General features: G+C 44.0%; 1 protein-coding gene across 2 annotated transcripts in view; it reads right to left on the bottom strand.

Annotated features, from left to right (window-relative positions):
- The window catches only part of SLC17A8 (solute carrier family 17 member 8), a 30,787-nt gene that overhangs the window by 13,434 nt on the left and 2,145 nt on the right, over positions 1–15,208 (bottom strand). For both annotated transcript variants that reach the window (XM_008144772.3, XM_054718539.1), the window contains exons 2-5: positions 12,234–12,486; positions 6,485–6,603; positions 4,632–4,746; positions 2,515–2,602 (exon numbers count right to left, since the gene is read on the bottom strand). In XM_008144772.3, the coding sequence (XP_008142994.2) occupies positions 2,515–2,602; positions 4,632–4,746; positions 6,485–6,603; positions 12,234–12,486 (575 nt within the window). The remainder of the gene's footprint in view (positions 1–2,514; positions 2,603–4,631; positions 4,747–6,484; positions 6,604–12,233; positions 12,487–15,208) is intronic.

Raw genomic sequence — 15,208 nt, 5'->3', positions numbered from 1 at the left:
GGGGAGGGGGGAGAGATCAACCAAAGGACTTGTGTGCATGCATATGAGCCTAACCAATGGTTAAGTTCAACAGGGGGTTGGGGCATCCGTGGGGAGGGGTGTGGGATGGGAATGGGGGGATGAGGACAAATATGTGACACCTTAATCAATAAAGAAATTAAAAAAAAAAGAAACATCAAAAAAAAATTAGTAGAGGGTATTAAAAGTGAAAAAAAAATCAGGAAGCATGGATGCTGTCTCCACACACCTCCTGGATGAGTACATTTTTAGGTTTATTTCTTCCTCTGTAAACACTTCACCTGGTAAATACTTACCTGTGTGTGGATGTTTATCTTGTCTAGACAAGATAATTAGGGCAGAGGCAGTGACCTGGCCTCCGCTCTCTCCTGCAGCTCCCTAATGCCTGCTGGAGAAACATGAGCCCTGCAAACTCCCAATAAATACTAACTGAATAAAAGAAATAGCTCTCTGAAATGCCCTCTGGGTTGTGGATGAAAAAACATCTTGCTTCAGAAAAAGTGAGCAGCGAAAGGCAATTCTGTATCCCAGAGGGCAATGCTGAGGAAGACCTTCAGGCAATGGGGGTTTAGGAGGAGGAGATGAAATCCCGTCTTTCCAAGCTGGGCCAGGCTGGTTGTGAAAGGCCCAACCCCCAATCCCAGATCTGGACATCGTGGCCCTGAGGAGGTCTCTCCATTCCCCTGAACCATTTTCCTCGGACAGAAGATGGGAGAACTCTCTACATCACGCGGCTGACTTGGGGGTAAAATGAACCATGTATGTGGAGACTTTTGGTAAGTTACAGTTAGTGCTGCATTGACACCAACTAAAACTGCTTTGTCACGTACAGAATGACGGCACACTTTTTCCTTTTGCCTCAGACTTCCTCAGAGCAATAAGGGAAGCATTCCTGGGCATCCCAGAAAGAGCTGCACCCGACTCCGCCGTGTGCGTGGAGAAGGCCCAGTACCCTGGGAGTGGGGGTGGAGGCTCCTGTTTAGCTGATGCAGAGAAATACCCGGACAGGGAGGGGATGACCAGCAACTAACATGCATTGGGTGCTGTCTGTGTGCCCAGCGAGGTGCTCAGTATTCTGGACCCCGGGATTTTATTTAACCCTCTTTTCAACCCGACAACGGTGGTACCAATATCACCCCCATTTTACAAGAAGGAAGCTAAGGCTGGAGGAGGGGAGGTAGGTTGCTAGGGGTTGCACAAGTGTGAGTGACAGCAACCCAGGTCTGTCGGAATCCAAAGCCTTTACCCTGAGCTACTTAATAATTCAGGCCTGCCTCCCGCACTCAGAAATGCCCTATAATTCTTCATACTAAGAAGCATTCATTCATCCAAGGAATTTTATAACTTGAAGCTGTCCTTCTTCCCTGTCTACTAAACAAACTCTTCCTCATCCTTCCGGACATGGCTGCCTGTAAGCTCCTCTCACACTCACCCACAGCCCCTAGCACACCCCAATAGGCCCTTCACCGTTATTGCCCGGGGAGCTGGCTATGCCTCGACCCATCGGTGCGCTCACCACAGAGGACAGAGGAGCCCTCGAATGCTTGCTGAATGGTGTGGAGTGGGGAATGGCTGCACTGGGGGTGGGAGGGTCCCCAGTTCTGTCCTCACTAGTTGTAAGAATTTATATTTTCTCCTCCCTCACCCTTTGTTTCCTCTCTAAAACAATGGCTATAATTAGATGTTTTCTAAAGTCCCTTCTAACTCCAATATTTTTTAAGTGTAAGAACCTTTTAGACCCCAAGCTTGGGTCTCCTTCTAATGGCATTTTGCCGTGTCTGTTCTTCAACACCTTAGCTGGAAATGTAATAAAGCCTGTGGCTTTGATCAGGTACCTTCCTTTGAGAGTCAAACCACTTCTGAAAGACACTAAGCATGAGGAGTGGCACTAGTCACACTTGTTTTGCTGGCAAATCAAAATGCAAGGCCTCGTAAGTAAACCATCCAAGGAAAATTAGGTCCAGGATCTGACAGTTCACAAGATTGGCTGGGGCAATATATTCTTCTAGAGTTGGTATATGGTCAGTAGTGTGGGTAGAAATGATCTTGGACTGCAAACAAGAGGACAGAAGTGGTTTCTGAAGATGAGTAAAGATGACAGGACATCTCAGCGGTGCATGCAGTTCCAAAATGGGCACAAAATGGGCACATTGGTGAGTATGTCACACTGACCGCCAGGGATGATGATGATGATTGAAGTAGGTAAAGAGGAAGAACGAGGGAGAAATACAAATATTCTCAGAAATAAAGAGGACACTTTCTCCTCTAGCATAAGAGGACACTTTCTCTTAGGGAAGGCACATTACCTTGAAAAACTCTACTGACCTAAATTCTGATCCTAATTCTGCCCAGGCCCCATTGTGACTTTTGCTATCTAATGCATTTTTGTCTTCCTGGGCCCTCCCCTGCTAAAAAAATAAATAAATAAAATTGAAATATATTTCACAACTGTGTTGATTGATACCTAAAAGAAACGTATGATCCTAATACACTTACCACAAAAAGAGGTCGTGGCCAGTCGGCTTCTCTCCAAAGGTGGCGCCCACTTACTCCACATCCCGTGGCAGGCTGGGTAGGTCACACCCTGGCAAAATGGTTGAAAATAGATTATTTATTTTATTTGACTCCAGTTCCTGTTTGTCTTTAAAATATGGACCCTGATTCTTTAATAACGGCTACAATGTAAAAGCCCAATTCATAGACACCAAATAGCATGTGTCAGCTACTTTAACTGACAGCATAGATCTGAATACTAATTCAAAGGTCAGCAAGGTGGAGAATGGGGGAGGAGATCTTTATATTTCATATTATTCAGAATATCACTATAGAAAGGGACTTATTAAAAAAAAGGAAAAGAAAAGGAAGGAAGGAAGGAAGGAAGGGAGGGAGGAAGAGAAAGAAAGAAAGAAAGAAAGAAAGAAAGAAAGAAAGAAAGAAAGAAAGAAAGAAAGAAAGGAAGAAAGAAAGAAAGAAAATAAAAGAAAAGAAAAGAAAAGAAAAGAAAAGAAAAGAAAAGAAAAGAAAAGAAAAGAAAAGAAAAGAAAAGAAAGAAAAGAAAAGAAAGACTTCTGAGCCCTGGGCAGGTAGTTAAGTTGGTTAGAGCCGTGGTCGGCAAACTGTGGCTCGCGAGCCACATGCGACTCTTTGGCCCCTTGAGTGTGGCTCTTCCATAAAATATCACGGCCTGGGCGAGTCTATTTTGAAGAAGTGGTGTTAGAAGAAGTTTAAGTTTAAAAAATTTGACTCTCAAAAGAAATTTCAATCGTTGTACTGTTGATATTTGGCTCTGTTGACGAATGAGTTTGCCAACCACTGGGTTAGAGCATCATCCACAATATACCAAGGTTGCAGGTTTGATCCCCATCAGGGCACATACAAGAAAGAGCCAACGAATGCATAAATAAGTGGAACAACAAATCTCTCTCTCTCTCTCTCTCTCTCTCTCTCTCTCTCTCTCTCTCTTTCTCTCAAATCAATTTTTTTAAAAGTCTCCTTATAAAAAAAAACTACTTTTCCATGGCTTTAACTACCACCTATGATGTTTGATTACTCTCAAATTTTAAAAACAAAGAAAGAAGAAAAGGACTTCCGTAATCACTTAGAGCATCCTCTCATTTCAAGATACAGAACCTGAGGCTCAGAGCCATTAAGTAAGTAGACTCTAGTCTTCATGGCTGCAATATCATGTTCTTCCCATCATACCAGTATTTTTGGAAATGTGGTATATATCCTTCTAGTGGGATTAGAGTTAGGACTAGTGGAGCTAGTGCTACAACAACCTACATTTTTTAATATAATTGTGGCATATATATTCTAATACGCTTCAGAAAATAAGTAACTAGCACTTCATATCCCTGATTTCAAAGAATTGTTATGGACTGTCCAACCTAGAAAGGAAGGTGGGGTGGGGGGATGAGGGGGTAAGAGATCAACCAAAGGACTTGTATGCATGCGTATGAGCATAACCAATGGACACAGAGCGGGGGGGTGGGTGCTGGGGGAGCGGCTGGGGAGAGGTCAATAGGGAAAAAGAAGGCTTATGTAATACTTTAAACAATAAAGAATTTACATTAATAAAGAAGAGAATTGTTATAATGATGTTCTTTGTTTTTATGTTTTTTGGAACATAGCCATGCCCATTTGTTAACATTGGCTCCAGCTACTTTCGCACCATAATGGCAGACTTGAGGAGTTGGCCAAGTCCTCTGGCTATATCATGCTACCTCCGTCATTGAATTAAATCTCTTTGTAAGCTACACTCTTAAAACTTTACAGATTTATTAATAAATCTATTTAAATTGCATCAGTGGGAAGAGCCCTTGCTATGTTTAGGGCTTCAGTTTCATCATTTATTAAATGAAAAGGGTTGGATCAGGCTATCTCCAAGATCATTCCTTACTCATCCAAAATTCTACACTCTATGAAATGGTCCTTTATTGTGTTTAAATTAAAGTGTTCATAAGGGTAGTCATAACCAGTGAGTTGAGATAGCAAAACAAGGTGGAAGATAGGAAAACTGAGTAGAGGGAGTTTCCTTCAGAAGCTGAATTTCCTAAAGGACCATGTTGTCTCCAGCAAGAACATTGAAAACTGTGAGGGGAAGCATCTCCTACCTCCACTAGACCTTGCAAAATCCTGACACACATGACGCAGCCGTAATGCACTCTGGCTGCAGAAGGAATGAACATGTTCAAGGTCGACGTTAGGAAGATGGCGGCTCCAAAGACCCTGAGGGACCAAAACACTGTGTTAGGCCTACTCATAGTTGTGGCACTTTAGTTAAACATCAGAAAAAAAACAAAAAAAAAACAGTTCATGGAGGACCACTATGGGAATTAGCAGAAAGAAAAATAGATGTGTTACAGTCTATTGTGTCCCAAACTAGACTGCTGGGCTGCTTTGATTCCCAAGCTCCAGTCCCCAGACCAGTCAGGGGCATGTTTTTAGCAATACAAGGATGTCCTGCCTGGATGAGGTCCTGATGCTGCAGACTGACCCGCATGTATGTGGTGGGCTTGCTGGAGACCCATCACTATGCTTGGTTCCACACAGCGGACCCATTCTGACCAATACCTGGTGACCTGTGCATATTTGGGTGGTGTCTCCTGCTGCACCATTCTGCTCTCACGTTACCAGGAGGGGATACAGACTATCCGAGAAGCATGCTGTGTCCTGGGACCAGCCAAGCACAAGACAGGCTGTGTACCTGTCTCAGCCCCCGACTCTCTGCCTGTGCCACTTGCCTTGTCCTCCCTGCCTTGACCAGCGTGGAAGAAAGCAGACTCACACCTGTTAATGATGCTTCAGCCCGTTTTACATGCTGGGAAATTATGTATGATTTCTTTTTAGGGCAGAAATGTGAGCAGTAACCCCGGAGATCATAGGAGCCAATATGTTATCACTTTTTTTTAAAAGAATATAATAGGTAAGTGACAATAAAAAGAGACACAAATTAGACAAGAACATAAGTAAATACAGTCTTGCTTATATATATTTAGGTCCTATGATAGTGACTTTCAAACTTTTTTTTACCTTGACCCATAAAACAAAATATATTTTATACTGCAACCTAATACATATTCATACACACAAATGTAGCCAAAACAAGTTTTAAAAACCAAAACTTAAATGTACAATGAGCTAAGATATTTTATGTTATTTTCTTCTATTTAATTATCTTCTCTCTCTCTCTCTCTCTCTCTCTCTCTCTCTCTCTCAAGAAAATGCTCACTAGTAAATTATTATATTGATTTTATTACCATCTAAAGAGTTGTGTTTTAAAACTTGAAAAGCACTGCTTTATAAAATGCATATTTCACAAAATCCATGTACATGAGGTCACACCGGACACACAATTGGAAGGGGCCTGGGGCATTCAGCGCACTCCTTTCTGATACACATACACCCTCCCTCGCCTCCCAGTGGCCATCCTCTTCGGCTGGAATCCCTCCAGTAACAGAACTCACTGCTTCTCGTGGCACCTCATTCTGGCTTGGCTACTTTTAGTTGTCCAAACACCTGCTATTGAATATCAATGGCGTTAAAGACATCTTGCAATCTAGAGGCCAGTCCCTACTCACATGACAAAACCTGTAGGGTACATGACAATATTTACACAGGATCACAGAATGTCACAGGTCAAAGGGAACCCACACACAATCTAACCCATGCTCCATTTCACAGGTGCGGAAACTGAGGCCCAGAGAAGGAGGGAAGGTGACTCAGTAGAGGGCACCAAGTGAGTGACTCGGAGTCACTCGAAGTATTGTGAGATAAATTAGATTCAATAAAAAGAGATTCTGAAGAACAGGATCATGTGGGATTGATATCTGTGAGTCACATCTGTTGGAATGGCTCCTGTCTCTCCTCTGTACCCCCACATTGAGAGCCAGCTCTGCAGACTTGGTAGAAGTGCAAAGCCATGCTATGGTCTGTGCAGCACTCATGTCTTATCGGTTTATCTTACCTGTTAGCAGCAAACTTGTTTGAAATGAAACCACCTGGAATCTGGGTCACAATATAACCCCAGAAAAAAGAGCCATGGATAAAGCCCACCGTCTCTGGATCCCAGTTAAACTGTGCTATCTGAAAATGAGAAATCAGATACAGTTACGTTTGTAAGAAAACACTTGCCCGCCATTTTTCACTGAGGATCCTACATAATAATCCCACGAGTTCCTTCTTTCTTTTGCTTATTCAATAATTATTTATGGAGGGCCCTGGTGTGCTTAGGATACAGCAGTGATCACAACAAAGTACCTCCTCTCAGGGAGCTCAGCTTATAGTGAGAGACTGTGTATGAATTTACACATATGTATATATGATATATATATATGTGGATATATATATGTGCCATATATATATATATGCCATATATATATACCATATATAATATATACCAAATATATATACCATCATATATTATTATATATATGCCTATATACCATTTATCTGAGCCCCCTTAGAATCATAATAACCCCCAGTATGAACCATTAGCATAAGTCAAGCACTTATGGTCCCCAAGTGGCAGACACACAAAATCCCTGGAACCTATGAATGCTGTCTTATTGGGAAAAGGGTTTTGCTGGCGTGATAAAGTCAAGGATCTGGAGATGAGTTTTCCTGGATTATCCAGCTGGGCCCTAAATCCTATGACAAGCACCCTTATAAGAGAAAGGCCCGGGGAGATTTGAGACCGATAGGAAAAGGCCCTGTGAAGACAGGCAGAGACTGGAGTTATGCTGCGCTGACCCAAGGAATGCCTGGAGCCACCAGAAGCTGGGAAAGGCCGGGAGGGATCCTCCCCGAGAGCCTTGGAGGGAGCACCGCCCTGCAGACACCTTGATTTTGGACTTCCGGTCTCCACAACTGTGAGAGAATCAATTTCTCTTGTTTTAAGCCACCCTATTTGTGGTCATTTATTATGGCAGCCTTAGGAAACGAATATAGGTACTTAATATGCGTATTAGTACCAAATTTGATCTACAAAGTAGGTCTTTTGTCCCCATTTCACAATAAGGGAAATAAAGTTAGCAAATAATTCTATCTTCCTGCTCACATTTTTCTTTTTTTTTTTCAATTACAGTTTACATTCAATATTATTTTGTATTAGTTTCAAGTGTACAGAATAGTGGCTAGACAATCATAAACTTTACATAATGCCCCCCCCCCCCCAATATTTCCAGCTGGCCCCAGACAAATACATTATTATTGACTATATTCCCTAAGCTGTACTTTACGTCCCCATGACTATTCTGTAACTACCAATTCCTTCCAAGAGGATTCTCCCCCTCCTCTCAGCACCCTGGGCCTCTCCCCTGCTGAATGGACATCAGAATAGAGACTGGTAAGGCTGGACTCAGCCAGATAGCCTCTGTTTATCTCTGTGATTTTTTCCCTCTATCTCTCTCTCCCTATCTATCTCTATCTCTATCTCCCTCCCTCTCTTCCTCCTCCCTCCCTCTCCCTCTCCCTCTCCAATCTGAACCCAGAGATTCTAGTTAAACAGTACTGAACTGAAACAAGTCCCACTGGAGTCAGGGACAGTTAAGTCACCTCCGTGACAAGGCAAAGGCTCAAGGAAGTCAGCTTTGGAGAGCAGTGAGAAACCATAGAAAAGGCAAGAAAACAGTCCATGGAGAGACCAGGAGGATGGAGCAGATTCAGAGAGAAGCAGAGGAGAGACCATGAGGAGTGAGCACGCTGGAGGCCTTAGCTACAGGGCTCCTGGCTCCCAGGAGGTCCGGCTCCCGCTCTACCTTCCTGGCGGGGCCTCTGTTCACACCTTGGAAACAATTACATAAAGACGCCTTTCCTCCTCACAGTGGAGAACAGCCTGGATCTCAGTCCCACCGCAGGCTGGCCCCCCTGTCCAGGGCACAGACCGGACACACTTAACACAGCAGGGCTGCTCTCTGCCCTCCCCTTTCATGAGATCCCAAATGGCCTCCCATAATTCCCTTTTTGACTCAAACCGGTTTCGCTGAATTTCTATTCTTTTGTAACCAGCAAACCCTTACCAGGACACAAGGGCAACTTGCTCAAGGCCTCAGAGCTAATAAACAAGAGTCAAGTTTGAAACCGGGTCTGGCCAGTTCCAAAGTCCATCCTCTAAACCTTACAGAGCTCATGATTCATGGGAAGGCGTCTAGACTTTTCCTGAGGGTAATGAGAAATAATCGCCGTTTCTCAAGCTTCCGTCATTTATTGCCTACCATATGCTAGATTCACACGCTTTAAAACTCATAATTATGGAATTGTGAATGATTATTCACACATCAGCTAAAATGACCTTTTATACCAGCAGTGGAATATATACCATGTATTTGCAAGACCTATCTATTCATACTGCTTAAGTCTCTCACTCTTTTGAAAATGAGGATTTTAAGTGATCTCTGTGCAAAATATCTAGATTTCCCTCCCTAAAAGGAAAAATCAAACCAACAAAATTACCAGCCATTCAGGGCCTTTATTAATACAATTAGTGGAATCGCTTCGGCATCAGGTTGAACAATGAGCTGATATCTAAGTTCTGTTCTGTTTGGATAAGAGAGAAACAGCCTACTATATATACATGAGAGCTGGTTAGAGCTTCGAAATGCTACTCCTACTTTCTCCGCCAGTGAAAATGACGTCAAGTATATTTTAGATCTTAATCAGTTTCTCTAAGATTCCAGAGGGCAAAGCCATAGAAACTACAGAGCACACACCAGCATGGTACACCAGCATTGGTGCTCGGGTTTATCAAAATGCCTTTTCCGCGTGCCTCACAGCGGACTCTATTGACCTAGGCGTATCGTCTCAGGCAGCAAACAAATGGACAACAGCATTGCATTGTGATCTGGGCCTCGGCGCATAAGGTTTAATTAGCTGGCCTTGCCCACAAAAGGCCGGGAGAATGCATGTGATACACATCTGAAAGCTCACTAATGTTCATTACTTTTTATTTTAAAAATGCATGACATGATCCCTGCACCTCGACTGCCTGCCCCCACCCTCCAATGAAAATAAACAAGGATATCCTTTAGAACAGGCTTAGCTGTGACATCAAAGGGACGAGTCAGAAGAATCTCCGTGGAGCTCTTTTCTTCTAGCAGAATAATCTCTTAGAAAAGGCCTTGCGGCAGCATGGATGGACCTGGAGAGCACTATGCTAAGTGAAATAAGCCAGGCAGAGAAAGACAAGTACCATATGATTTCTCTTATACGTGGAATCTAATGAACAAAATAAACAAACAACATAGAAACAGACTCATAGATACAGAGAACAGACTGACAGCTGTCAGAGGGGTGTGGGGTTGGGGTGAAAAAGGTGAGGCGATTAAACCAACAGACATGAAAACTCACAGACACAGATAGTATGATGACTACCAGAGGGAAAGGGGGTGGGGGAGATATGAGAGGGTATATGGGGGATAAATGGGGACAGAAGGAAAATTCACATTGGGTGGTGAACACACAACATAATATACCAATGTCATCCCAATAAATTCAATTAAAATTCAAATAAAGCCTGCACACGAACTAAAGACTTCTTTTTAATGGATTGAAATCAGCTTTTCCCAAATCAGTGCTTGGCAGGAACTGGTCCGGGTAATGCTAACAGAGGTGGCATGAAGGAGGGCGTTCTGCAATCATGTCTGGGAAATACCGCATTCCACGGCCCCCTCTGGAGCTCCTCACAGAACACAGCACAGTGAAGGCTCTCATGTCACACAGCAGCGCCTTCTGCACAGCACAGCCTACAGAACACTGATTGGCCAGACACCAGGGTGGGAAACTCTGGTCTAAATGTGTTTCCAATTGTGGGCGGGGAACAGACCAGACAACTATTAGATGACTCTCCACAAACGGATGGATTTCCACCAGTCATTCCAATGCATGGGTTCAATACAAGGAAACGTGTATTTATTGGGTATCTATTGGGCATCTATTTTCATCTTTTTTCAATGATTCTTTAGGCCTCCCATTTAAGATATTAACCAATGAACCCTGGCTGGTTTGGCTCAGTGGATAGAGTGTCAGCCTGCGAACTGAAGGGTCCCAGGTTCGATTGTGGTCAAAGGCACGTGCCTAGGTTGCGGGCTTGATCTCCAGTAGGGGACATGCAGGAGGCAGCCAATCAATGATTCTCTCTCTCATTGATGTTTCTATCTCTCTTTCCCTCCCCCTTCCTCTCTGAAATCAATAAAGATATATATATTTTTTTAAATATATATTAACCAATGAACTTATATGCATATATGCATAACCCATGGACATAGGCAATATTGTGGTGAAGGCCTGCAGGGGGCGGGGAGGAGTGGAGGGAGTCAATGGGGAAAAGGGGGAGATATTTGTAATACTTTCAGCAATAAAGATAAAATAAAATAAAATAAAAATAAACAAAGGAGATTTTTGACTTTCCGGTGATTCATAAAAACAATACTATTTAAGTAACGTCAGAGTATGCTCGCTTGTGACTACAACAGCCTGGAACTGGGCCTCCGACCTCCACTCACATCAAATCCGACGCCCCCACCCCACCCCACCACCACCACCACCCCGATCACTGGCTAAACAGTGATCATTGTGGAGCACAGATCTGACAGTATGGCCTCTCCTTAAAGTCCATCTGTGACTTCCTACACAGTTTACCAGGCTTGGCATGACCTGACCCTTTTTCCCTTGCTGCCTCCATCTCCTGATGCTCACCCCCAATCTATGCTCCTATGGGGTTCTCACCCTGGAATCTGTGAATGGGGATCTGTGAACTGGATGGGGAAAAATCGGCATCTTTATTTCTACTAACCGCTAACTGAAATTTGGCATTTTCTGCAATTATGAATGTGGGCAACAAACCACAGTCGTATTCTCAGTACCTATGACTCTATTAGTAGTGGGAATTATCGATGTGTTCACATCTGCATGGCGATTGTTGCCACTATCTCAAACTACTGTTTATAGTTCAAGTTCGAAAGCACACTGATTTTTAGACCCATTGCTAGATTTTGTCATCTGATGTGTTCATAAAGAAGCTCCTAGGTTTCTGCATTGCAAATTTTATTTTCAAAGATTTGGATATCTGTATTTTAACATTAGTTTCTTTTATAATCTCATAGATTTAGTTTTAAGAATTTAAAACATTATTTTGGCAAACAGTTCATAAGGCTCGTAAGTCTTCACCAGGCTGCCGAACATGACACAGAAAAGATGAACTCCTGTCTCAGTTCTAAACTCGTCATATTCTCTCTCTCTCTCTCTCTCTCTCTCTCTCTCTTCTCTCTCTCTCTCTCTCTCTCTCTCCCCTCCCCCTACAGACTTGGACACATAATATTCCTTTTCTTCAAAGATTCTTATTTCTCCCCCACCGAAACCCTCTTTGTCAAATTCTTCCTCATCCTTCAGCTCCAGCCATCACTTTCTCTAGGAATTCTTTCACAATATCAAAGTCTGTACTAGGTCCCCTCCCCTATATGATCCCGACCATTCTGAACACTCCAGCATAGCACCTAGACCCCTGAATTATAATTGCTTTGCTTGTATGTCTCTGTGAGAACCAGGGCCCAGCCTGCGTTGTTCAGCATCTATCCCATCACCTTGCAATGTGCCCGGCACCTGGTAGCCCCTCTACCTTTTTGTCAACATCAACGAATGAGGTGCAGTGCTTTCTTTCACATGGCAAAGCATTTGCACAGCTACGGCCAAAAGAGCTCCCACCATAGACTGACCCTGACCTGAATTTCCGGTTTTCCATCAACGTAGATGGTGCTGTTGTTGACCATTTCCACGATGGCAACTCCGAGGTTGCACCGAATCCCGAAGGAAATGCAGAATCCCAGCCCGCTCATGATGGCAATGATGTACCGCTTGGGGACGCCACAGCACTGGCAGTCGCAGAGCGGGGGGCTCTGCCTGGACGTCTGCACTGGCCTTCCCTCCTCATTCAGCTCAATGTCATTTGCTTCCTCGTTGGTCCCATCGATTTTCCTACAGTGGAAAACGCATGGGCAGAGAAGAAAGGTCAGGAATAGAGAAAAACAAAACGTACTGTTCACAAAGAAGAACGTGTCCCACGAAAGGAGAAGGGAAACACACGTAGGATGCAGCCTGCGTTTTTTTAATGTTATTACGGTTACCATCGTCACTATTCTCACTGCAATAAATTATAAAGGCTAAAATGACTGATATTCTGGATCCTGTGTTGCCCGGTGATAGGCATTAAGTCATTGCAATCTCATAACAACCCCAGGAAGTAGATAGTGTTCTCTGGCCATTTTATAGAGGAGGAAACGAAGTCATCTGAAAGGGGATGTGGGCCCAGGACCAGAGGCTGTGTCTCCAACAATGTGCTGCACTGAATTTCCCAAACTGTCTACAAAACACCCAGTCAGTATTCCTCAAAACCGTCCAAGTCATGAAGAACAGGAATGGGCTGAGACACAGTCCCAGATCAGAGGGGACTGTGGGGACAAGACGATTAAGTGCAATGTGGTATCTGGATTGGATCCTGGGACAGGAAAAATGACATCGGTGGAAAAAGTAATGAAACTTTAATAAAGTGTGGAGTGTACTTAGTAATTCATCAGTGTTGGTGCCTTCGTTTTGACAAATGTGCCATAGTAATGTAAGCTGTGAACATTAGTGGAAACCAAGTCAGGAGTATATAGAACATCTCTGTACTATCTCTGCAACTTTTCTGTGAGTCTAAAATTATTCTAAAATGAAAGCTTCGTTTTTAAAAAAACAAAACAGCAGAACTCCAGGGAAGGTGGAATTCTGAGCTTAGGTAGGTCTCTTTCACCAAAGCTGAGATCCTGATAAGAAATGGTATCCTGAGAACCTGGATGAAAGGGTATCTGAGACTTGGGTTAGGGAATAGATGCACTTGAACATCCAATACCCTAAATTCCTCGGAACCCTCTGGACCAGAACAGGTGGCCACTTCTCATGCTTGGAAGGTATTGGTTCCACCTCTTTAAAGGGAAAGTGTAAGTACTTGCAAGGAGAGCAGAATCCCCCGCAGTCTCCCTTGGGGAGTTTGCCTTAAGATCCAGAGGTTGCTGGCTACATTGTAGCCCAAATAACTCCCTAAACCTAAATGAGTGGTTAAATTTCAAGACAGCAAGTGGGAAGAGCAAAGACAGTTCATTGGAGAGGTAGCATAGTGTCATCACTGACGATGGTGGGCAGAGCACGTCTGGTCGGAAAGCCGGCTCTGCCACTTATAAGCTGTGTGACGTTGGGCAACTTACTTAACCTCTCTGTGCCTCAGCTTCCTCATCTGTAAAACTGTGATTGTAATCGGCCCTACCTCAAAGCATTGTTAAAATTAAATAAGTTCATAGTAGTTGGACCATCGTGCTTGCTATTATCATTTATTACACATAACTAGAGGACACCCATATTGTCATTTAAGTTGGACAAATCTGTCTATCAATTTCTGGACATTAATGTCCCAAGTCAGTGCCTTCTATGCCATGTGGTCCAATACTGGACAATAAGTGAGTGCATCATCTTTCTTCCCACACTTCTGAAATATTATTGAACCGTTAGCTCGTGAAGTTGGTCCGCTGCTTCTTATCAATGACTGCTCTCAAGGAGGCCTCCCAGTGCCTGACTGTATCAGCCTCACGTGGGAACTGCAAACACTTCCCTGTGCACCTGCCACGCCCTTGACCGTGAGCAACTCTCTGTGGTTCAAGAGCAACTCACGAATTCCACTTAGATGATGTTTTCAGTCTCAAACATTAACAGACATCTACGATGTACCTTGTGTGCTAAGTTAGAAAGTCGGTATTTCTAACTTCCAAATGTTCTTATCCTTGTCCCTTACACAATAGGAAGTCGTGCTTTGTGATAGATAGATATATATATAGATATATATATATATATATACTAGTAGCCTGTTTGCACGAAGATTCGTGCAATAGACCTTCATTCACCTGGCTGCCTGCACCAGTTTTCTGCCGGCACCAGGGACCCAGGCCTTGGCTGTGGCCACTGCCTTCTGCCTTCTTTCAGGGTCCCGGCTTGGCCCTGGGCGGTGGCCTTGGGCTCGGCTACACCCAGAGTCCCTGCTACCCGATCAAGGCTGGGAAAGCCTAGGGCGGCTTTCCCCGGCCTTGGGCTCCGCTGCAGCACCCCAGCGTCCCATCGTCCCAGCGTCCCAGCGACCGCAGGAGCCAGCCGACCCCCCAGGTCGGCTCGCTCCTGCAATCAAAGCAGGCACCGCGCTGGCACCCAAGGCCGGGGAAAGCCTCAGGCGGCTTCCCTGGCCTTGGGCTCCGCCACACCCCAGCTTCCCTGCAACGGTTCCCTGGTGGGCGTGGTTGGTGGGCGTGGCTTGGTTGGTGGGCGTGGCTTGGGTGTAGCGAAGGTGCGGTCAATTTGCATATTTGTCTATTATAAGGTAAGATATATATATATTTTTTTATTTTATTTTTTTTTTTTTTTACATTGGATTCTGTCCCCTAGCTTAATGTGAAAAATCAACAAGGGAGGGAATGTCCACTATTAGATGCCAGGCTCTGGGCAAGACATTTTATATGTAATTATCTTCCAGACTTGAGGTTAACACCAAGTGCGTGGCAGAGCTGGTCTCGCTGGAGGAGCCCTAATTCTGGAGCCCAGCTCAAAGACCCCCTAGAGCTGAGCATCAACTCAGATCACTGGTCCATTAATGCCTTTGTTTCCGTCCTAGGCCAGTAAT

This window comes from Eptesicus fuscus, chromosome 7 (genome assembly GCF_027574615.1).
Source record: "Eptesicus fuscus isolate TK198812 chromosome 7, DD_ASM_mEF_20220401, whole genome shotgun sequence".
NCBI lineage: Eukaryota > Metazoa > Chordata > Mammalia > Chiroptera > Vespertilionidae > Eptesicus > Eptesicus fuscus.
This window is presented reverse-complemented; position numbering and strand designations above follow the sequence as displayed.